The sequence below is a fragment of the Oryza glaberrima genome, chromosome 4 (assembly GCF_000147395.1).
Source record: "Oryza glaberrima chromosome 4, OglaRS2, whole genome shotgun sequence".
NCBI lineage: Eukaryota > Viridiplantae > Streptophyta > Magnoliopsida > Poales > Poaceae > Oryza > Oryza glaberrima.
In genome coordinates, this window is record NC_068329.1 from 23,299,639 (window position 1) to 23,324,253 (window position 24,615).

Consider the following 24,615-nt stretch of genomic DNA (forward strand, 5'->3'; position numbering starts at 1 on the left):
CTTAAAATACTATGAGTGATAAATCAACTCATAACAAAATAAATTATAATTATATAAATTTTTTGAATAAGACGAATGGTCAAACATGTGAGAAAAAGTCAACGGTATCTTCTATTGAAAAACGGAGGTGGTATGTTATTGTACGTGGATATTTTATAGAGATGCTAGCCGCGCAATCTACGCGGGCCATTTTACTAGTTTTGATTATATGACATCTGCAGATTTCGCCTGTAAACTGCGAGACGAATTTATTAAGCCTAATTAATCCGTCATTAGCAAATGTTTATTGTAATACCACATTATCAAATTATGACGTAATTAGGCTCAAAAGATTCGTCTCGCAATTTACATTCAAACTGTGCAATTGGTTTTTTCTTCGTTCATATTTAATGCTTCATACATATGTCCAAACATTTGATGTGATAAAATTTTTGATAGTTTCAAGGAAACTAAACACAGCCATATCTGTCAAAGAGCTTTTACGACAAAATAAGAAGCAATCAATCCTTTTTATCTGGACCGTGGAACGTCCATCGGACGGTCAGTACTCAGTAGAGACAAAAGTGGCCAACCGGGGGATTAAACAATATCCGAGGGTTTTTAGGAGAAAGTACCAACGCTCTGGCCCACACGTCAGCTGGTCGGTTGCGTTCACCAAAGGCCATTCATCAGTGATCTACTGAGCCCTCCTCCCTCCGCCGCTCGCCGCCGTTCTCGCCGGGTTCCGGCGCCTTACCACCATTCCCGTCCTTCTCTCTCCTCCCGGAGAAATCTGAGAAGAAATCCAGCGATTCCAGGGGTATCCGGCATGGCTGATCGCTTCTTCCCCAACAATATGCCGGGCTATGCCGACGAAGGCGCGCCGCCGCCACCGGCGGCAGCGGCGGCGGCGGCGATCCCCTCCACTTACTCCTCCTCTCTCCACCACCTCCTCTCTCCACCACCTCCTCTCCCTCCCCTACCCCGACCTCGCCGATCGCTTCCTCCACGCGGCGCTTCACCTGAAGCAGAAGGTTAACTCGTCCACCACCGTATCGCTAGTTCGTCACCTCATGCGCTGATTGAGTGATTGATATTCTGGTGTGCTCCTCGTCGATCAGGTGGTGCACGAGACGTGGGATAAGAGGCGGCGCGCCGCCGCGGCAGCGGGGGAGGCAGTGGGCGACTTCACCCTCTACACCGGCGCGCTCGGCACGGCGCTCCTGCTCTTCAGGGCCTACCTGGTCACCGGCGACCGCGCGGACCTCGCCACGTGCGCGGAGATCGTGGCCGCCTGCGACGCCGCATCCATGGGGGCCGAGTAATCTGCGCGTTCCTCAGCCGCTTCGTCGGGCGCAGCAGCGTTTTGATTTGGTTTGGTTTGGTAAGGAGGTGACTCGGTGGGGTTTGGGGGATTTGTGCAGGATCGCCACGTTCATCTGTGGGCGAGCTGGAGTCTGCGCCCTCGGTGCGGTGGTGGCCAAACACGCCGGAGATGAAGCTGGCGTTGCTCATTACCTGAGCGCGTTTAAGGAGGTGATTAAGCGTAAAATGCTGCTGCTGATGATGCCTATAACGTGATTGTGATGATTAGCCTTCTGAACTCGATAAATTTGTAGTTTGACTTGGATGATGCTATAGGTGCAGGTTCATCTCAGTTAAAACTGGAATGGCAAAAGAATATGAGCATTGGCTATTTTGGCTTATTATAAACTAGCTGGGTAGCCCGCGCAATTGCGCGGCTAGCAAAAAAAAATAATATTTTTTTAAGTATGATTTTACTTAAAATTTATTAAAGAGCTATCTCAATGTTAAGACTTTGAAAGACCAAACCTTATCATCCTCGTGTTTCTAATTACATAGTTTTTAAAATCACACCAGTTGCTACCTCTTATATCATCTCCTTCTTTATTTGCTTGCTCGATCTATCACTATTTCTATTTATTATTCTTGGAGCCTTTAAAAATTGGATTTTATAGTTTTTAGAGTTTATTGTCACGTTGGGTTTCGTTTTTATAATTTCTAGATGTCCCGTCAAACGTTGCCATTATACTCCCGTCCACTATCTCTTCTCTTTATTGTCATTGAGATTTTAAAAATCGAACATAATTATAGTTTGGGTTCATTTTTACTTTCTAGAAGTCCCGCCAAACCGTCAGCGGTTTTGCCATTATGCTCCTCTACAGCTCGCCCGCTGCCTCCCTTCTTTATTGTCATTAAGATTTTAAAATCGAACATGATTATCATTGGTTTTTTTTTTACTTTTTAGAAGTTCCGAACCTTTAAAAATTGGACTTGTAGTTTTATTTTTTATAATTTTTAGAAGTCCCATCAAACGATGCTACTATGCCCCTCTGCAGCCCTCGTCCGCCGCCTACTCTTTATTTTCATTGTGATTCTAAAAATCGAACATAACTATCATTGCAATTTATTTTTTATTTTCTGGAAGTCCCGTCAACCGTCGGAGGCTCTGCAACTACACTCTTATACACCCCGCTCGCTGCTTCTCCTTTTTATTGTCATTAAGATTTTAAAAATCGAAAATAATTATCAATGTGGTTTTTTTTTCTTTTTACTTTCTAGAAGTCTCGGCAACCGCTTTACTTGTTTGCTTCATGTCCTACCCGACATCCCTCCTTTTAATCGTCATTAGGATTCTATTTGGTGTTTCATTAACAATTTTTATATGCCATATCAACCGCCACCAACTCTACTTATTTATAGGCCTGTTACTTAATTTATCTCGTCGTGTGTTTTAGATGGTCTTTTCTTTCAATAGTCTTTATTTTTGTCACAAATTTTAGTTATTTATAAATTTTATTCCTAATTGAAATCTTTTTTTTTCTAATTTCAGAATTTATTTTTTCTAAAAAAATTAGTTAATACCATATTGTGTTCTTTTAATGTTTTTATTTCTTATTTTCAACTTCAGTTGTTTCAAAATTGTATTTCTACTTGAACTCTCTTTTAATTTTTCTAATTTTGGATACTATTATATTTTTATTCGAAATTTTAATTAATATCGTATTTGGGTCCTTATATGGATTCTTCTTTCAATATTGCTTATTTTTAATTCCGAATTTCAGCTAATTTTAAATTGTATTCCTACTTGAACTCTTCTTTATTTTCTTTTGCCTTAATTTCGGATTTATTTTTCTTTTTATTCCGAATTTTAATTAATCTCGTATTGGGTTCTTATATGGACTGTTCTTTTAATATTCCTTATTTTTAATTCCGAATTTCAGCTATTTTTAAATTGTATTACTACTTGGACTCGCGTTTCCTTTTCTAATTTTGGCTTTTAATTTATTTTTATTTCGAATTTTGATTAATCTCGTATTGGGTTCTTATATGGAAACTTCTTTCAATATTGCTAATTTTTAATTCCGAATTTCAGCTATTTTTAAATTTTATTTCTACTTGGACTCTTTTTTCCTTTTTCTAATTTTGGATTTGATTTTATTTTTATTTTGAATTTTGATAAATCTCGTATTGGGTTCTTATATGGAAACTTCTTTCAATATTGCTTATTTTTAATTCCAAATTTCAGCTATTTTTAGATTGTATTTCTACTTGGACTCTCCTTTTCTTTTTTTTCTTTTTCTCCGATTAATGTGAGAATTTCTAGCCCTCACAGCGAACGTGGTGCCTCCTTTCAAAGCTGTTTTAATAATATAATAGATAGATTAATTAACAGGACTTGGCTTGAGCTCCTAAGAAATGAAATTGTTGTTTCTAAATCAGAAGCCACATATCAAACAACACTGAACCATAGAAATTTTACTGCTGTTTTATTACAGTATGCAATAACAATTTTACGTTTGATCGGTTGCACTGTTTTATAGAAAAAAAATGTTAGTCCCAAGTATCTCTTTACTCACTTGAAAGTTCATCCATCTAAACAAAGCAATATGTTATCTATGGTAGTATGGCCCATGTTCATGTGACATAACATGTATTATCCTGGTATAGATCAAAATTCATAGTAAATCACCTGATGAGCTTCTATATGGAAGAGCTGGATACCTATGGGCATGCACCTTCCTAAACAAGCACCTTGGAGATAATACTATACCGCCAACCACTACAGTAAGTACACAGTTCAATCTTTAGTGCCTTCATTTGTCATTCTTCCATTCATACTTGTTGGATGATCGCTGGGCACATGCGATGGATGATCATCATCATTCTATTGAACTATTTGTAGGACACTGTCATGAGAGATATTATCAGAGATGTTAGAACACTGTCCACGATAGGCTGCCCATTGATGTATGAATGGTATGGTGAGAAGTATTGGGGTGCTGCTCATGGACTTTCTGGGATCATGCATGTTTTGCTGGACATGGACTTGACTAAAGATGACACGGAATGCGTAAAGGGAACCTTGCGCTACATGATTCAGAACCGGTTCCCTAGTGGTAATTACCCTGTTACTGAGGAGGATAAGCATGATCGACTTGTGCACTGGTGCCATGGGGCTCCTGGCATTTCCCTCACCTTAGCAAAGGCTTCACAGGTTTGTTTTCTATTCTCAGATCATCTCATCTCAACCACCTGCTTTGGCTGCATGTTTCGTTCTGGCAATCTGTTACATTCTGCATATACTATGTCATATCCTTACCAGGTGTTCCCAGAAGAACGATTCCTTGAGGCAATTGCAGAGGCGGCAGAGGTTGTTTGGAATAGAGGGCTGCTCAAAAGAGTTGGAATATGCCATGGAGTAAGTGGGAACGCCTATACATTTCTAGCACTTTTCCGCCTAACGAAAAAGAAGGAACACCTCTACCGTGCTAAAGCTTTCGCTTGCTTTCTCCTTGACCGAGCTAAACAACTGATTGCGGATGGCATCATGCACAGTGGTGATGAGCCGTATTCCTTGTTTGAAGGACAACTTGGAATGGCTTACCTGTTTCTGGACATGATTAACCCCCTTGATTCTAGGTTTCCAGGTTATGAACTTTGAGTCACATTCGCTAAATTTACTAATGTATCCATTTCCAGATATGGAGAGTAACCTACGGTTAAAACTTTGAAGAGATGAATGGATAACTCGAATGATATTTCTAATGCTTGTATCTTGCATATGATTGTGTGCATATCCAATCTACCATTATCTGGTTTATGATTAGCATATATTTCATTTCTCCGTTGTCTAAAGTTCTGATTAAGTGCAGCAGATTTAATCTTACTGTGTAAGATTCTGATCCAAACACAAATAGGAGTAACAAATTTATGTAGCTCATGGCACCGAGAGAGGTTCTTCTGGTGAAAATTGGAGTAGTTTGTAACTTAAAAGCTGTAGTAAAGACTGCAAATGCTGGAGAATAGCAGGTCTAAACTTTTATTGTTCTCCTTTATCTCATAATCCCATCACGCCAATTCCTTGATCTAACTACTGCACCTCACTCCAACTACGTTTCTGTGATGCAATGGTGAGGCTAGCAAAATATGTCCTGCACTATAAGTCGAGGGACAGTTTCTACTTTCTATAAGGAATTCACCCAGCAATATAAGTCGATTAGTAGTTTCTTAAAGTAGTTCCTGATATTTTTCAGAGGGATCTATTCAGATCCTCGCACGGTGGCATCGCCAAGCTTTGACTTATCTCCTAGCTGTTTCAGTTTATATACCATGTCAAATTTTATAGCGTGCCACATGCAAGTCGATTATCTAATCCAATTAAGCTGCGTACATCGCACATTTCGTGCTGCCTGAATGCTATGGGCGTGCCGATCTGAATGCGAAGTTTTCTCAATGCTGATATATCCAATATGCTGTCTGTTATGATACATCATACATAAGCTGACTGGATGTAAAAGTTAGCAGTACGTAAGGTAGGATCATGATGGTCTAATTTGCTCATTTGCTCTCCTTTACTGCATCAAAAATTTAGCCATGATTTATGAGATCCAGTAGTGGTCACTTTATATACTGTTTAAGTGTTTAGTCGGTTAGCCTGTTACATCATCAGAACATGCATGCAACGCACTTCAGAAATAAACTTGATGCACCTAAGGAAAAACGCAAATCAAACTTGGAAGTTGGAAGTGGACACAAAAAGACTCATATATGTACAGATATCCTAATACTCCGTACTAAGTAAAAGCATACACTAGACTTAAATTGGAGAGAATGCATGACAGCACACCACACATTGACACCACTGAGGCAGGCAGTGCCTCTCCAAAACAAAACGCCACAAAACTAGCAAGTGTGCTTAAAGAAAAATTTTAACCTATCGGCGAGCATTGTGCTTGTGTTGTGCAGCGGCACACGCTGATAGCGCGCTCTCCCTTCCCCTGCTTCGAAGGGTCCACGCAGAAAATCCCTTGGCTCCAAGAGGCAGGCGCCCGGTGCACGTACGTGCACATGGCGCCAGTTGCCACCAAGGCGAACGCCATGGCGCCTGCTCCTCCTCCTCCGACGATGGCGCCGCCGCCGACGCCGCGGAAGCCATTGCCATTGCTCCTCCTCTCCCTCTCCCTCCCTTTCCTCCTCCTGCTTCTCTCCCTCGTCTTCCTCCTCTCGCACACCACCTTCAGCCTCCTGCTCTGCCCACTCCTCCCGCGGCCAACTTCGAGGCCGAATGCCACGACGATGGCTACGACGACGGTGGCCGCTGCTCCTCCTACACTTGATGTCTCCATGAACAAGTCGCTGCGAGCCTTCCATGCATCGTCGCCGCCGCCGCCGCCGCCGACACCGACGACGACGACGACACCGACACCGACACCGACGCCTCCTCTTCCGCAGCCGGCTCCTCCTGCTTCTCCTTCCAAGAGCAACAAGAAGGCGTCCGCGAAGAGGAACAAGAGCCTCCTCAAGCTGCTGCTCAGGGAGACTCCCCGGACGCGGCGGTTCGCGGCGCGCGCGGGCGAGCTCTTCGCCTCGCCGCGGCCGTGCACGCGGCGCTTTTTCATGACGTGGCTCTCCCCGCTCGCGCGGTTCGGCCGCCGCGAGCTCCTCGTCGTGGAGAGCCTCTTCAGGTCGCACCGCGACGCCTGCCTCCTCATCGCCTCCGACACCATGGACTCCGACGGCGGCGGCGACAGGCTCGGCCCGTTCCTCGACCGCGGCCTCCGCGTCGCCGCCGCCTCGCCGGACATGGCCTACCTCCTGAACGGCACGCCGGCGGAGGCGTGGCTGGGCGCGGTGCAGCGCGGGGACGTCAGCCCCGGCAGCATCCCGCTCGGGCAGAACCTCTCCAACCTCCTCCGCCTCGCCCTGCTCTACAAGTACGGCGGTGTCTACCTCGACGCCGACGTCGTCGTCCTCAGGCCCTTCTCCGACCTCCGCAACGCCATCGGCGCGCAGGCCGTGGACGCGTCCACCGGCGACTGGATGCGCCTCAACAACGCCGTCATGGTGTTCGACCGGGGCCACCCGCTGCTCCGCGAGTTCATCGCCGAGTTCGCCGCCAAGTTCGACGGCAGCAAGTGGGGCCACAACGGGCCGTACCTCGTGTCGAGGGTGGCGGCGAGGTGGCGTCGCCGCCGGAGGCCGGAGGCGGAGGCTGACCTGACGGTGCTGCCGCCGGCGGCGTTCTACCCCGTCGACTGGAACAAGATCGGCGGGCTGTTCGTTGCACCCAAGGACAGGAAGGGCGAGAGGTGGGTGAAGGCCAAGGTTGAGAGCATCAAAGGTGAGAGCTTTGGCATCCATCTGTGGAACAGGGAGAGCAGGAGCCTGGAAATGGAGGAGGGCAGTGTGATTGGAAGGTTACTCTCAGACAGCTGCTTGTTCTGCAATTCCTCCATGTTTGCAAAGTATGAATAGTTGCACAAATGCAAAGAGATAACGAGATTGGAATATGTGGGATGTCAGACAAAATGTACATCTTCACTTGGCAGGTAAGCAATGACAAAATAACAGTGGCTTTGCACTTGTAAGATTTTGTCGGCACGGCAAAAAAAAAAATATGTATATGAAGCTATGCTAATCTTTGACTCACAGAGTCACAGTGCACTTTCAGTAAATAATTAATTTGACAGAATGAATCATCCAAATCTGGTATTTACAGAACTCTGCACGTCAATGCAAAGCTATAGACATGGCATGGTCTTGGAAGGTTTTATACTAGACCAACAAAGCCACAGTACTACAATATCATGAAGGACTAAATCAAAAGGCTGGATCAAGAATCACACAGAATTCATTCAGTTGGAAATCACACACCTCTTCCTCTATTAAAATTAAACTGTGGAATAAGGAACTTCAACAACTATATTTTTTGGTAGGTGGAAGATACCGCCATATACAACATCATCTGTGTCCTCCCAGGTAACATTTTGGGATGTAGTTGTGTAAAGCAGACATTTACATGCTGTTTTGCGCCTACACCTAATATACTCGTGTTAAGCCCTCAAAATCCGTAGCAGTCCAAGGCAGCCTGATCATTTTGCAGACCTGAATTTCAGAATCCCGTAGGCGATGGAAGCAGGATAAGTATGGTTCATTATTGAACATCGAATGATTTCGAATTTATTGTTTCTAATAGTGTCAGCCTAGAGACACAGACTTCTTGCTGCTCTGTATTAAATGTTGTGTATCCTCAAGCTCTATCTCACTCCCTCTCCATTCTTTCCCACCTTCAAACATCATCTCAATCTGCTCCAGAGTTTTCCCTTTCGTTTCTGGCACGCAGAAATACACAAAGGCCAGAGAGACAGTCGAGATAACCGCAAAGACAAAGAACATTCCTGCCACTGATATAATACGGGCCATGGAAAGAAATGACATGGAAACCAAACCACTGCTCACTCTACCACCTACTTGACCTAGTGCCGATGCTTGAGCTCGTAATCTCAAAGGAAATATCTCTGAAGACAAGACCCAACATATTGGACCCATGCCAATTGAAAAGAAAGCCACATTTCCACAAACTGCGAAAACTGCTAGGTCAATCCCAATTCTTGGAGAAATAAGTCCCATGGCATGCTTTTGCAATGTGAGTGCAATCCCCAAGACAAATAAGCACATAGTCATTCCAATGGTGCTAACATAAAGAAGCGGTTTGCGTCCAACTTTATCAATGAGGAAAATTGCAACCAATATGAACACTGTCTTAGTAAAACCAACAGCCACTGTGGCTGCAAGAAGCTCCTGATCAGACTTGATCCCGGCATCCCTGAAAATAGTTGGGCTGTAATAGACAGTAGCATCAATACCCGTGATCTGCTGGAACATTTGGATACCACAGCCAGCATATAGCATCCGACGAACAGCAGGAGAAGGGTTCAACAGCTCCATCCACACTGCCTTGTCCTCGGATTTCGTCGATTTAAGAAGATTTGCGGCTTCCTCAATCTCAGCAATCCTTTCTTCAACCTCAGCTTCAGACTCACTTATCTGCAGCAATACTGCCCTGGCTTCTGGAACTCTCTTTTCCATCATCAACCACCTGGGTGATTCTGGGATCACAAAAAGTGCAAATCCAATGAAGACAGATGGGAGGATACCAACACCAAGCATAATCCTCCAATTGATATGCTCTGAAAGGCCCGAGAAAGCATAGTTGGAAACATAACCAAGGAGGATCCCTAAATTGATACAGATCTCAGGGAGGGATGTGAGAGTCCCACGGGCAGCTGCAGGGGATATCTCAGCGATATAGACTGCAGATACCATGGCACCAAAGCCAATGCCCACACCAGCAAGGAGCCTCCCGATCATGAGCACGGTGAATGAAGGGGCGAACGTCATTATGGCTGCACCAGCCTGGAAGACAATTGCACCAAGAGCCATTGTCCATTTCCTGCCAATTGCATCAGATGTTCTTCCTCCTGACAGACTTCCCAAGAGTGAAACCACACTCAAGCAACCAACTAGGATTTCTTCCTGAAATTCGGTAATGTGAAGATCTTTCTGAATGTAGATTATTGCGCCACTCATTACACCAACATCTGCAGATACAACATGAGCACTGGGTTATAAAAGATCTTGGCAGCTGCGGGGAATCAATCCCTTGGAATCTTTAATTTTAATAACTCAGTTGTCCTATTTCAGATGCTGATTTGCTCGTCGTTTTGGAGCAAGGAAGGACAGAATCCTGCATGAGGACCATCCAGATTCCAGATAACTATAGATAACAAAACATTTCCATCAAATCATAAGAACTGCGACTTTGCCCCCTTTCCCCTCTCTCTCTCGTCGTTGATAGCGTTCAGAAATAAATCAAAGATTTTCTTTTTCTCGTGAATGTACGGAAAGCATGCTCTCTAAGCGGTTACGATTAACGAAGTGCTATCACTGTCGGAACGAAACTGCGGTTCCACTCACGGGCGCACGAATTTGCAAGAAAAATGCGCTGTTCTTATTCGTAAGCTCGGATCCCCGGGGACGGGGAGGGGGGCACGCCAACGGCATTGCAAGAACTCACCGTAGCCGAGGAGGATGGCGTTGAGCGAGGCGAAGATGGCGCAGGCGAGCACGAACCGCTCCTTGCTCCTCCGCTCCCACGCCGAGGGCCTCCTCCGCCCCTCCGGCTCGTCGCTGGGATCAAGAACCGCGTACTTGTTCCTGCCATTGGCGGCCTCCGCGCCCGCCATCGCCGCCTCCCTCCGGGCTCCCGGCGATCCACGGGCGACGGCGACGCTGCTCCTTGCCGCGGGCGATTCGCCGTACTAGATTCGGAGCTGGTCATCAATGGCGGACGCCCCCAATCCAATGGGGGCGCGAGAAAGGTGGGAGATGTCGATGTGCTTCGCCCTCGAAGGTTGCCTGTTCCCTTTCCTACAGGAGGAGCGAGGATTTCCATTTCTCTAATGTTTTGTGTATTCTGATCCCAAGTACTATAAATATTTGCAAGATGATCCCTTCACCATTTTTCTCTTGTACATAATCCTAATATTACTATAAACTAACTCCTAAAACTTAAGGGAGCGTTCGGCAGGAGGAGTTTGTGAGTTAGTTAGTTTCTTTTTCCACACGCACGCTTCCCGAATTACTAAACGGTGTGTTTTTTAAAAAATTTTCTATATGAAAGTTGCTTTAAAAAATCATATTAATCCATTTTTGAAGTTTAAAATAGTTTATACTCAATTAATAATGTACTAATGGCTCACCTCGTTTTGCGTATCTTCTCAATCTTCTCTTTTCCCCTCCTCTCAAACTTACCCTAATATTTATAAGTATGTCACATCATCACTCACTAGTAATTATTATATATAGTATTTTAAATAATATGCAAACAACGTCAAATTATTATTTTCACATCATTTTCATTTATACATGTACTAGTTATGTAATACATAAGATGCATTCATCTACATATCAACATATCATGTAGCAAAGCGCGGGGTATCAACTACTCCCTCCATCCCAAAATATAATAATTTCTAGTCCTTAAGATTTGTGCCAAAATATAACTACTTCTTCACCAACATTCTCTTCTAAACTAATCACAACCCTCCACTATTCAATTTTCTCATATACCTCCACTTCTCAATCAATAACAATTTTCTCCTATTTAATTCTACCTATTTTATTTAACCCTAAAAATCTTTATATTATGTAACGAGAGAGTAGTATAGAAGGAGAACCAGGGTTTACAAAACCAATAAAAACCGTTTTGTTTTGTTTTTTTTTTTTGCCAAAAATTGGACTTCCCGAATTGAAACTGACAAAACGTTAACTCCCTGTTTTTTTTCTCGGAACGGTCTGGTGAATCCAACTTCGTTTCTTGTGGGTTGCTCGAGGGCTCCAAATAAATTTGTGGATTTCCTCATGGTTTGATCAACATTTCTGTTGGTTTTGTCAGGGTCAACCACTCGGTTTTGACAGGAAAAATTCGGGAGCTGGACTTGGACGAGCTACGTGTCCGGACGCTCCTACCGTATATGACTATTCTATCGACCATGAGAGTGATGTGTTACTGGAGAATGGAGTGATTTAGAGCGTAGAAAAAACTATCTGGGTTGTGTTTAAGATTCTTTTATCGTGGAAGATGGATGGCTCGGAAGTGGTCTAAATTCTTTAATTTGGTGTAACCTGACCTAAAAAATATGTTGTAAATGTGTAAATCAGCAACGGAACTAACAGTAGTATAGTACAATTTGTAGGTGTCACTTTCCTACAAGTTTAAGCAAAGACATGGTGGTTTGGACTAATCAATCCTTGAGTACGACGACGAAAAATCACAGAAAGTTCCATGTAACTACATCAACAATATCATTCATATCACAGGCTCCTATTCGTCTGCCTAACACTTTGTAGCAACCGACATTTTCTTGCAAAGTTGCAAACAGCATGCTCGCATATATATAACTATCTCAGTACACTGTACAATGTACACGTACCTAACCGACGAGAAATAAAACTCCCAACACACTTGGAATGTAACCAGGCAACCAACTGGCAAGTTTTTTGGCCCATCTGGCAGTTCGTGTCCTCGCGTCGCCACAAGTTTCGCATGATTCAAGCGTTTAACTCGATCACGCAAAGCTTTTTTTTTAGGAGGAACTGCTGAAGCTTGGAGTTGGAAGCTTGGAATCATGGCAGGAGCCAGGAGAAAGAAGAACAAGGAGGAGGTGAGATCGATCGAGCAGGAGAGGGAGACTGACCGTAACCGAGGAGGATGGCGTTGAGCGACGCGAAGAGCGCGCAGGTGAAGACGTATCTCCCGCCGCTCCGACGCCTGCGGCGCTGCGCCTCCGCCCTGCGCGCCCACTCCTCCTTGTCCAGCTCCTCCTCCTCCTCCGCCTCCATCCTCCGGTACTCGCTCTTCGTCGCCATTGCCGCCGCCGCCGGCCTCATCTTGACAGGGGAAAGGGGCGTTGATGTTGTGGCAAGCAGCTGCAGCATTGCTTCGCTGCGCGCTCTGCACCCGTTCAGATGTAATGAAGGAGAGCCCGAATGCATATGCCTGGACTTTCACGTTTATCTTAGTCTTCTCCACGTTCGCGGCGGCCATGGCCATGGTTTTTCTATGCTGCAAGTGGTACGGGTGCAGATTCGCATCGAAATGTTTAAAGACTTTGTGGAGGTTCAGTTCAGATCCGTTTCGTTGCGCACGACGAGGGTAAAAAAGAATTGGAGGGAAGTGCTGGATAGCATGCAGCAGTAAAGCCTGGTTTAGTTCTCAACTTTTTCTTTAAACTTTTAATTTTTTCATCACATCAAAACTTTCCAACACATATAAACTTTCAACTTTTCTGTCACATTGTTCTAATTTCAACCAAACTTCTAATTTTGGCGTGAACTAAACACACCCTAGACTCCTTTATAAGAGTTAAGAAACAGAAAAGCAGCCTCGCTCTTTTGCCCACCATGATGCTCGATTTTTTTAAGCCTCTCAGATGTTTACAGTGAGGCAAAAGAGTTTCGCATATATTGCAACTTTCCAAGCTAAACCAAGCTAGACAGCGTCACAGTAAGATGAGAATAATATTAGAGGACCACAGTGAGATGAGCATAAATACTGTACAAGTTGGTGATGAGAAAAAAAAAAAACGCTACAAGTTCTGTTTCAAATTTCTCTCTCATTATCCCTGTAGGCTCTACGCTGCTCATGATCCGCATTGATAGAGCGAAATTTGAGGATCTTCTGAACGCTTGCGAGATGCTTCACCTCCTTTGATGGCACTTCCTTGCTACAGCTGGCTTGCTTGTCCTTGTTTTCTTCAGGAGGTGCCATCTCACCGTGAATGGGTTTTGGTGGAGCATCTGACAATAAAAAGGGATTAGAACATTGAACGAATTAGCTGTAAAAACAGCATTAGAGGAAAGAGAAGTTTTCTTTACACTATCTGCAAAAAGGGGCTCCTAGGTCCTAATAAACATTGATTAAACTGCCTGATGACAAGGTCAAAACATATATATATAAAGTTCTTTTGATTCAACCATATCCTAATAGAGGATTCACTAATGGGGGTTTAGAACACGAGGTGCAAGTAGGACCGTGTATAAATTATAAAGCTACCATCTAAAATCTTCAGGAAATATCATGTCAACAACAGCATCTTCACAGGTATCAAATCAATATACTAGTTAATGGCATCTAAGGCCGGTTAATCTACAAAAAAGAAGAAAAGGGGGTAATGGTTTGAATAAAAGAACTTACTTGTTTCTGAGAACAAATAGCATGTGCCAATAGTCTCTTGGTATTCTCCAATCTGTCATTAAACAATCATTAACGGACAGCTAGCTCAGCAAGGAGGTTTAGTGTTTCAATGAGCAAACAGGTTTATAATTTGAAACCCAAAGTACAGACCGCTAATCTTCAAACCAATTATTTTAGAAGTCAAAGTTAGCAGAGGAAAAAAAAAACCCAATCGAGTCTCCTGAGCAGATGCAAAGCAATCAGCGTCAACCTGATATTTTTAGTCTAATGCATTGATTGTTGTACGTTGTCACTGAAGCTACAACAAATAACGTATGGTATTCAAATGTGTCATATGTCCACCTTGTCCTGTCAGGACTCTAAGATACACGAGTACAGTATTACCTGTTTTCCTAACGAATATTACTTCATAGACAGTTTCCAATAACAAGAGTTGAACATGTTCTAACTTTTGATCGTGTAGGAGGTATTGAAATATACTCTCTCCATACTCGTAAAGGAAGTTGTTTAGGACAGAGACACGGTCTCCAAAACACAACTTTGACTTCTTTTTCTATAAAAATATTTATTGAAAAGTGATATATATGTATACTTTTATGAAAGTATTTTTCAAGACAAATCTATTCATATAATTTTTATATTTTCAAACTCAACAACTTGAGAGTTATTCATGATTTATATTCCCAAGATTTGACTTAAACATTGTCCTAAACGACTTCCTTTATGAGTATGGAGGGAGTTTTTTTTTTTGAATCTTATTATTCTCAAGCCGGCAGTTTTACTGGATTGTGATTGGACCACATGGCACTATAAAAACTGAGATAAATCAAGCAATTACTAATAGAAAAAAAAAGAAATGAAAAACTCATTTGTGCTGCACCAAAAACAGAGGGAAGAGGTTAAGAAAGGGAAGTCTAGAACTTTCTCAAATCTGAACTAGAATGAAATAGAAGTCTGCTCTCTTATTCTTCATCGGTTGTTTCAATACCCAACTAGCTCAGTGATCTGATTATGCACTAAATATATATTTATGTATTTTCCATCTTACTCCTTTACAGGTTCATTAATTTGGTCACTAATAAAAAATAAATAGATGAGGAAAAGTAGCATTAGAAAAAAGGAAATATTATGTTCTGTTTTCAAAATACAACATACTCCTACTTCACTACAATATTATAAGATACAGATTACATTGAAAGCTAAAACACATTAAGAGGTTCTTTGAAGCTCCTGTAGAAAATTCAAAAAAATCAACTTATTTCACTAAAATATATGTATGTGCCATTGACTAATGGGCATATAAAATAAACACATGATGGTCATATAGTAAGCACGCCAACAGGCGCGCTGATTTTCTAGTATAATCTCAGGTAAAGCTTGAACCATGACACATTAGTGCATACTCGCAAGAACTTACAGGCAATGTATGGCTGTAATGAATCTAGGGCACAAAGGATCTCGATCACTATCAACAAGTCCATACTCCACATCTCAGGGGCATGATCAAACAAGAAGTCAAGCGATAAAAGAGAAACTAAACTAATAAAGTACTCACCATTTTCAGGCCATCACCTAGTATCAAGGTAGGAGTCAATGTATCCAGACCCTGGAAAACATGACCAAACTTGTTAAGTATACATAAATGAACTGAACAAACATTTTAAAATAGATATGAGCATGTGAAAACATTGGTGTTTGCACGTCCATAAATCATGATACAAAAGTGCAAAGTCTCTAAATTGCTGGGAATCGAACGGCTAAATAACACACACTAGAAGCTCTATGTAGTTTGTAGCTGAAACTAATACCAATTGCCAGCAGAAAGGACTTTGAAGAATTCTGAACATATATGCCAACGAAGGTTGCTAAAAACACATGAAACAAGTGATGGATATTAAGGAGAAACTTAGTATCAATTTAATAGACAAGGCACCCAAGTTCAAGTCAACCAACTGAACTAAGTTCAGTTCCTATTTCTGAAAATAAATGAAACTTATGAATCTTTATCCTTTTGCGCTTCCATGAAATTTAGTTCCTAGGAATTTTAGTTTAAATCTTTCTCAAACTAATGGCAAGAGTTCTACTCCCTCCGTCCCAAAATATAAGAACCTAGTACCAGATGGAACATCAACCTGTCCAGATTCGTAGTACTAGGAAATGTCTCATACTATGTTCTTATATTTTGGGACGGATGGAGTATTAGGTAATCAGCATCAAGCTCACTACTCCAGCTATATGCCCATACACATTCCTCTCTTCAGCAAATATCAACCAGGCTCTTTGTTTTTCTTTTGCGAAATAAGCAACCTCTTCCTTGATGTTTGATTTTAGAGCCATCTCTAGATATTACATTACCCCAGGCCCTAACATCTATAAAATCTAACATTCTGAGAAAAAAAATTGTAAACTCAAAACATGCCATCTGTTCCATTATGCCACTGATTTGGAGAAGGATGAACTTACAGAGAGCACATATGAAGCATTTGGTTGCACGTCGGAATAAAGACAATCATCCAACTCAAGCAAGACATACTCTTCCTCTTCCCCTTCTTCTCCTTCTTTCTCAAATTGCTTATCTTTCTCGTGAGTCTCTGACATATTCAACAAGGAATTTCTCCTAATCAGCAATAAACCCTGAATTCACCAAGATACCAACCAACGTATCTGCAAGGTTTACGGGTGGGAGACCAATTAGTACAGTAAGATTTATCACAAAACTTATTTACCAATAAGTGAAAACACAATATAGCATTTTCACTACTAATAAGTGTGTCTTTGTATCAAGTCCACTCCTGCTAAACGCAAGGTAAACAGAGAACTGATTTTACAAGAGACAGTACATTCAGGTTCATGTTCAGCAATATAGATTAAAAAATCAACAGCTGGTAAATCGAATAGTAATAACAGCGGACTGGGGATTCATTTCACCTCTGTAGCTTCGTTTTCTGCCGTTGTGCCGACGAAGGAGGGTGCGCGGGAGCCCAAGCCGCCGGCGCCGAGGACGAGCCGGCACCACCGGTCGGCGCAACGGCGTCGAGCGAGCTGCCGAGCGCCCTACCCGCTCCGCGGGGCCAGCCGCAGGCGGTGGAAAGGCGCCGATGCCGTGAGGATCACCGCCGAGAGCCGTAGGGGCGAAGGGAGGAGGAGCGGAGCACTGGAGCACGGAGCAAGGCGGCGGAGGGCGGCGGCGGAGCGGAGGCGGCGGCTCGCGGCTGGTGGCTGGTCGCGGATGACAGGGAGTCTATGGTGGGCCGAAGGCTCTGAAAATGGGCCGATCCAGCAGGAAGTCTTGTTTATCTTTTGGGCCGTGTATATACTCTCACCTTGTAGCACAGGTTCTCGTGTGTCCTTTTGCTTTGTTCCACGTGCGACGGAGGCCGCGACGTCTGTCACTCCCTCTTGGAGCTTTTCGGAACGGTCTCCAACCCGGTCATTGACCAAGGATCGAGATTCTCTCTTGCAGTTGCATGCAGCTGCCGCACTTTGCACTAGTTTACGCGTCCCTAGAACAGAAGCGAAGAAGTGCGATTGTATCGGATCTCTCGTTGCGTATGAAACAGACAGACCCCTTGGCTGTTGTACTTGTACCCCCTGCTAGCCTGGAATCGAGACCAGAAAGGCATCCATCTGCTTCCGCTGGGCGGATCCAGCGTAGAGGCGGCAGAGTCTCAAGCCCCCACTATTAACGTGAAAATAATAAGAGCCTCTATGAAGACCCCACTAAAATTTTTTATTATATGTAGATAGGAAGGGAAAGACTCTTTTGCTATTTTTTTTTTCTGGATCCGCCACTCAGTGTAAGCTGTGTACCTTCCTTCCCTTCCCGCCGCTTTAGGCTTCCACGCTTTGACACGCAATGTACTCCATCATCGTTTAACAGAGAGTGAGAGGTGCTCGTTCTTGGGCAGATCATTTGTTTCGTGCCGTAAAATCAAAGAACGTGACGGCTTCAAAAACAGAATGACAGATTCTCGCTCGTTCTTAAATAAGCCCTGCTTGACGCGTACTAAGCTGGAGGAATAGACAACGGAAAATCAACGGAGATCACACATCACGAACAGCGAGCTTAGTGCTCAGCCTCGGTAGATCATTCCTGACTTCTTGTGGAGTGAGGAGCTGTCTGGCGCCAACGAACAGTCGGACACGTTCGCCTCCACGTTCACCGGAGGGAAAAGGCTGCAAAAGCCAACGACCAACTAAAAATACGGCCGCGAATACATACGGTGTCACCGCGATCCCACTCCCACGTTGTAAAAGAGGGCCATAAGGGTTGGTTTGGTTTGTGGTCTAAATAGGTCTTATTAAATTTTGTCAATGCCAAATTTTAGTAAATTTTGGTATGACTAATTTTGGTAATGCAAAATTTTATTTAGATTGAAGCCAAAATAACCTAAGTTCACTATTAAAATGGTCTGTTTTCTTAGATATGCTAAAATTTAGTTTCAAATCAAATAAATACTAAATACTATTAAAATTAACAAATATTGAAATGTCTAATTTAGCCCTTAAACTAAACCAGTCCTAACTACTGTTAAAAATACAACTGCTAGTCTGGTACTGTCTTCCTGTGGCGCGTGCTGTGCCGTTGAGTAGTGACGTGAAAACGGCAACGGTCAAGCGAACCCGATGCAGCACGCACGGTGGGTCACGCACATCAACGGTCTGCCCGACCCGGTCACCCAGCACGTCGCGCGCACATGGGGCGAGACGAGAGGAGCTGCCCGCTGCCTACCTGCCCACTGCCCGGAGTGTCCGGGGCGACAAAGCGTGACGAGAAAAGCCACGGCCATGCTTGTTTTACAGTGCTTGTAACGATAGTGGTACACGAGAAAAACACACTGTAGTAATGGGAAGAAAAGAACGGTCTAGTATAGCTACGCAATAATACAAGCTCAGTCATCAGTGCCTTTCCCCGGCCCCTTCTCTCTCTCCACGGTTCTCTTCCTGAAAAAAGGTCAAGGCTATTCATCACGGCTAGCTTCACAAGCGGGCAGGGGGTTCCACTTCCACACTTCCACTGCCCATCCACACACTGGTCACTGGACACCCACACCCATATGGAGCGAGAGGTCTCAGCACAGCAGTTGAACTTGCACACCTCGCAGCTCGCCGGTTATTTCTTTTCCAGCTTTCCATTATAAATCAGGCCACCACTGTGGTACGCTACACACGCCCAGAGCCCCCCTGCCCGCTAAACCCTGCATTGCCATTTGTACAGAAGAGCCAGCTAGCCAGCCAAGCGCCCAAGCGAGAGCGACCCATTCCTCTGATCTCTGCCGCGCATTGGGGCTTGGGATTTCTCGAAGCCATAAAAGGGGAGAGCTCCCCAAAACGAAGCCTACCAACTCTCCCAACTCCAAGCCGCCGCAGCCGCAGCCGCAGCCGCAGTGCTAGCGAGTGGAGGGGGAGTGCGAGAAGGGGAGGAAAGGGGAACCACACCCACACCCAACAATGGCGGCTGCCTCCTCGCGCTCCTTCTCGCTCTGCGTTCTGCTGCTGTTGCTGCTGCTCGCGCCCCCCATCTCCGCCTCGTTCTTGTTCGACGGCGGGAAGTCCAAGTCCGCGGCGGCTGCGGCGGCGGTCGACATGGAGTGGCGGCCGGCGACCGCGACGTGGTACGGCGACGCCGAAGGCGACGGCAGCACCGGTAAACTCTCTGAACTCGTCTCTCCATTTTCAGCTCCTCACAGTTCAGTAGAGAGTACCAAAGCATACTGGTTCCTGTAGCATTTAATTGGAAGCATATACCATATGAGCAAATACGCAGGAATCAGTACTGTATTTCGTAGTAGTACTGTACCTCGCATTTTATTTCTTTTTTTTTTTCACTGAGCTGATAATTAGGAATAGATACCTGTAAAATAAGTAGGAGGATTATTGTGTTCGCATCCGTCACATTTGCATCGGGCAGCCTTAGGGCCTGTTCACTTTATGCTATTTTTAGTCAAATTAAATTTTAGTAAAGTTGTTAAAAAAAAGCTATATTTAGTTTACTGTTAAATTTTTATAACTATATAAGAAATCCTACTAAAATTTTGGGAAGTTGCTAATTTGGTAAGATTTTTTTTTTTTTTTGACATCTGAACATGCACTTAGTTTTTCCATCATTCTCCTCCCGGGGACAATGATTCCGCCCGTTACGGCATTTTTGGCGCGACCTCCGGCGTCCGCGGATCGCGTGAGATCCGGAAGGAATTTCGGCGGGCCCCAGCTACACACCGTGTACTCGCGTCAATCATCGAGTCGCTCCGGCGCTTTACGATTCGTGCTGCGAGGCTTTCAGTGCGTTCAGCCCAGCAACCAGCAAGACCGTGTCAGGTCTTCCAATAACTCCCCGCGATTTTTACTCGGTACCAACGGCTGAGATCTTCACGATAAATGCACTCAATTGCTCGTCACTCGTCCCTCCACCGACACTGCTGGTAAATATAGTACTCCTGTTACGAGTAAAATCCAGCGAATCAGTAGTACAAGTGAAGTTTTTTTACTGCCATTTACGCTTTGCAGTCACAACACTGGCGCATCTTGCATTAGATTACCTACAGTTTTGTCGTCGTACCGCAACGGAACAGTACAACCTGTGATTCCTCCACCACTGATTCGCCCTGTTTACAGCAAGTTGCTCTGTGTTCTGTAATTAAGCTTTGATGCTCTGACTTGACTGTTTCCGTTGTAGTACTACTACTGTTTTTCCTCTGTAACCACATGCTTGACTCTGTGATCACTGATTACGACCAAACAGTTGGCGTCCGTCCAGTTCTTGCACGCTACAATCTAGTATAGTGCAATTTGGCATTGCCATTGGCGATAATTTCTTTGTTGGGTTTAACCAAAGCAAAACGTTTTTCTTGTCATATTTTTCAGGCGGGGCGTGTGGGTATGGATCGCTGGTGGACGTGGTGCCGATGAAGGCGCGGGTGGGATCGGTGAGCCCGGTGCTGTTCAAGGACGGCGAGGGCTGCGGCGCCTGCTACAAGGTGAAGTGCCTCGACCACGGCATCTGCTCCCGCCGCGCCGTCACGGTCATCGTCACCGACGAGTGCCCCGGCGGGCTGTGCGCCTTCGGCCGCACGCACTTCGACCTCAGCGGCGCCGCATTCAGCAGGATGGCGGTCGCCGGCGCCGGCGGCCACCTGCGAGACCGAGGCCAGCTGTCGGTCGTCTACAGAAGGTGAGCAGCATGCAACAACGTAACCCGATTCTTACGGATGGCATGAATTCTTTTGGAGAGATGAGCAGCGGCCATAGCACTTGGCCCGTTACGATGTGTATCTACAATCTCTCCCCTTAGCTATGCATCTACAGTAGGTTATTAGGAGAGACCACAGGCAAAGTAAATGCATGGTCACTGGACCCCTGCCTGAAATTTTTTTTTCTAGCACAGTGATTTGCCTACGCGCATACAGGGAATTAAAATCGTCCAGAGTTGAATGTGCTAGCTCAGCTCCTTATTTAGATCTGCCTGCTGCTGAGTTACACATGCCTCTGCAGCTCTGCTTGATATAACTCAGTCAGAGCAACAGATATCCAAATGGCATTTAACCTCTTGTCTATAATTCCTTTGCCAATGCTGCTTCTCCGTTCATCAGTCTACCTGATCATAGAAAAGCTGTCGCATGCCACGTGTACCGTCCATTCAACTAACAGTTAGTACGAACTCCGAAATTTTGTGTTTCTTTTCGACGAAACTGACCAGTGCAGTGTTCAAATATACCAGGACTGCGTGCAAGTACGGCGGGAAGAACATAGCCTTCCGTGTAAACGAGGGCTCGACGAACTTCTGGCTGTCACTGCTGGTCGAGTTCGAGGACGGCCAGGGCGACATTGGATCCATGCAGATAAAGCAGGTAGCTAATGCATCCTACCAATGTTCTTCCTTCCATGGAGCTTATCAAGCTTCTTTACTTTCTTTCATTACTTTTTTTTCTTTTAGCTGGTAGAAATGGAAAATGGGGTCATCTTTTGCTTTTAATTGCCCATAGTGCTGAGAAACATGCTCAGTGCTGCCTGGGATAAATCCATTGCTGGATGCAATTGGACCACAGCTTCTTCCCTTTGCAAACATGTGTGCAGCATGTGACAAGTTCCTCACCCTCTTTGCTCTAGTGGGCCGATGTGGTTGGAGACATGTGTACTGCCTAATTCCTTGCTGCTTTTACCCTTCAGGCCTCTGTTCAGTGTTCACTGAATGACTAGCATAATACTGTTGGATACTTGGGTCTCTCTGCTGTCCTTTCTAGATCAACCTGAAGTTCTAGAATCACATTTTCCACAAGTTACAGGATCACATATTCCTAACCAAAACCAGCATCTTAGGAGAAGTGAAACCAACGGTTTCCAACTAATTAATGCCTCAGATGCCTTGTCAGGATTTAGTCCTTTGTTCCAATACAAGTTTACACAAAAGAAGGGAGCACTTGCGAGACAGGATAGTAAGTACGGCACACATGGTCAAGAAAGCATCCTGCTTTCTTTCACTTCCTCGCTTATCTACCAGACTCCAGACATAGTCAAACCTTTGCATAAAAGCATGATTCTCTTTGTCAAATGATTCCTATCTGGAATGTGTGCATAAAAAAATTTCCGGCTTTGTGCCCTAGATCTGTAGAGCAGCAACTCATTCAGTCTACAACCCCAATGCAATGGCAAAGCACATGAACCCTAGCCATCCTTTCACCAAAGAGCCGTCAATGATTTTGCCGCTTTAGCTCGGTCTCCCCCTCTCCTTAACAACAGCAAAGAAGATAGAGCATGCACTGATGCACTTGCGTTGGTCTCCGTCGACAGTTTTTACCAGCCACACTGCATGGTGCCCTTGCTTTTGCACTTGCTAATGCTTTTCACGGTTGTTAAACCCTGACACCCCCACCCTGCAAACTGAGGCACGCTTGTGATGAAGACTCTGTGTTGTGGGCTTGGTAGCCTAGTGGCATCCAAAGATTCGGAATCCCAGACGACGATGCATGCCAGCGTTGAGCGCTATGGCTTGCTTTGCTGTAAAGGTTTCAGGCTGCTCTGCTTAACCTGAAACTGTACGTTTCTGTGATAATCTATTCTGAATGTAGTAAGGTTACTGCTACTTACTTAATGCTTATTCCTTTTTCTTTTCCTGAAGGGTATCGGGTATCCTAGTTGCTCATTGTTGATCTGTTTCTAATCTGTTTGTGCTGCCTTTCACATGGCGGGGTGCAGGCGAACTCAGTGGAGTGGCTGGACATGAAGCATGTGTGGGGGGCCACGTGGTGCCTCGTGCGGGGCCCGCTTGTCGGGCCCTTCTCGGTGAGGTTGACGACGCTGTCGGCCCAGAAGGCGCTCACGGCCCGGGACGTCATCCCCAGGAACTGGAAGCCCACGGCCACCTACACCTCGCGCCTCAACTTCGAGGCCGCCCTCTGATCGGGTGGGGGTCCGCCGGCCCAGGGCCCACGTTTTATCGGCCCGGGAAACTGCCAGGTGGGCCCGCAAAGGCAGGCCCGACGTGGCGGTCGGTCAGGCAGGAGAGCCAGGCATCCTCCATTGTTATGCAGCTCATCATATTAGTTGGTCTGATCATTCATGATTCTATTCATGGTTAGTGTAGCTAATTTAGCTGTTTTGGTGAGTGTGTGTCAGTGTGAGTAGTTTGTTCAGGAATCAGGAGATGGCCCATGCGCAACAGGTAGCCGCCCTCTCCGAAGGAGAAGAGAGCGTTTTGCTGCTTGGTTTGCTTCAAGGATTTACCTGTAGGAGGGCTGAAGCTGGGGAGAAGTAGGTCCGAGGGTTTTGGATCTCTCTTGGTCTCTCCTGCCTTGACACTCCTGTGCTCCTTTTTTTTTTCTTTTTTGTGTGTGTGTGTGTGTGTGTGTGTGTGTGCTGTTCGTGTGTGTTTGCCCTGGTCGAAACGCAGTCGCAGGGTTCGTGAGTCAATGCCACCTTTTATGCCGTGTGTTCTTGATCCGGCTGAGAATTGAGATGTTCTCTTTGTTTATTCTGTATGTTTGTTCGCGCGAAGAATGTTCGAAGGTAACGAGCCATCGAAAGTGTGATCGAGTATGCGGTATGCCGCCAATGCCGGCATGTGATGTGATGATGGATAAATGACGACAGGTGGGGAGTTGATTGGAAGAGCTGTGCCAGTTGGGAATGACCAATGCTCACCTGAAACCATCCGGCCGCCGCCTCACCTGAAAGGCTGAAACAAACAGCGCAACTGTACTCCATCCGTCCCGATTTTAATTTTTTTTTCTTGCAACATTTGACCACTCGTCTTATTTAAATTTTTTTTGCAAATATAAAAAACAAAAAGTTGTGCTGAAAGTACTGTAGATAAAGTAAGTTACAAATAAAATAAATAATAATTTTAAAAAAATTGAATAAGATGAGTGGTCAAACGTTGCAAGTAAAAACTTAAAATTCTTTATACTATGAGACGGAGGGAGCAATTCCGAAGCACGTGGGAAGGTTAGATCTAGAACCTAATAGTACAATATTAAAACAGAACAAATCCATAGTCGTAGTCATACGGCGTTCTTTGCGGAAGAAGCTTCGAATCGAGGCTTTGCGTGTTCAAACACTGGCTGCCAAACCGGACCCAC

At 44.7% G+C, this 24,615-nt stretch overlaps 4 protein-coding genes and 1 pseudogene across 5 annotated transcripts; 3 read left to right on the forward strand and 2 right to left on the reverse strand.

Moving 5' to 3' along the window:
- The first annotated feature begins 547 nt into the window (after positions 1–547).
- Positions 548–4,983, forward strand: LOC127771689 (lanC-like protein GCL2; annotated as a pseudogene).
- Positions 4,984–6,307: 1,324 nt separating this feature from the next.
- On the forward strand, positions 6,308–8,122 carry LOC127770588 (uncharacterized protein At4g19900-like). The gene is made up of 2 exons (XM_052296363.1): positions 6,308–7,832; positions 8,003–8,122. The coding sequence occupies exon 1, from the start codon at positions 6,352–6,354 to the stop codon at positions 7,756–7,758; it is 1,407 nt and encodes a 468-aa protein (XP_052152323.1). The 5' UTR covers positions 6,308–6,351; the 3' UTR covers positions 7,759–7,832; positions 8,003–8,122.
- LOC127770587 (probable polyol transporter 4) lies at positions 7,799–12,876 on the reverse strand. 2 transcript variants are annotated; one of them, XM_052296361.1, is made up of 2 exons: positions 12,543–12,876; positions 7,799–9,884 (listed from the first exon to the last, which is right to left on the reverse strand). In XM_052296361.1, the coding sequence occupies exons 1-2, from the start codon at positions 12,838–12,840 to the stop codon at positions 8,482–8,484; spliced, it is 1,701 nt and encodes a 566-aa protein (XP_052152321.1). In that variant the 5' UTR covers positions 12,841–12,876; the 3' UTR covers positions 7,799–8,481. The 2 variants fall into 2 exon arrangements, with proteins under 2 accessions (XP_052152321.1, XP_052152322.1); XM_052296362.1 differs by lacking the exon at positions 12,543–12,876 and adding an exon at positions 10,361–10,716 and having other exon boundaries at positions 7,801–9,884.
- Positions 12,877–13,287: 411 nt separating this feature from the next.
- Positions 13,288–17,305, reverse strand: LOC127770590 (uncharacterized). Its single transcript, XM_052296365.1, has 5 exons — positions 16,970–17,305; positions 16,505–16,705; positions 15,597–15,647; positions 14,042–14,093; positions 13,288–13,644 (listed from the first exon to the last, which is right to left on the reverse strand). The coding sequence occupies exons 2-5, from the start codon at positions 16,637–16,639 to the stop codon at positions 13,448–13,450; spliced, it is 435 nt and encodes a 144-aa protein (XP_052152325.1). The 5' UTR covers positions 16,640–16,705; positions 16,970–17,305; the 3' UTR covers positions 13,288–13,447.
- A 1,759-nt stretch (positions 17,306–19,064) lies between these two features.
- LOC127770724 (expansin-B17) lies at positions 19,065–24,268 on the forward strand. The gene is made up of 4 exons (XM_052296536.1): positions 19,065–19,688; positions 20,906–21,212; positions 21,759–21,888; positions 23,234–24,268. Exons 1-4 carry the CDS (start codon positions 19,493–19,495, stop codon positions 23,435–23,437), a joined length of 837 nt encoding a protein of 278 aa, XP_052152496.1. The 5' UTR covers positions 19,065–19,492; the 3' UTR covers positions 23,438–24,268.
- Positions 24,269–24,615: the final 347 nt, after the last annotated feature.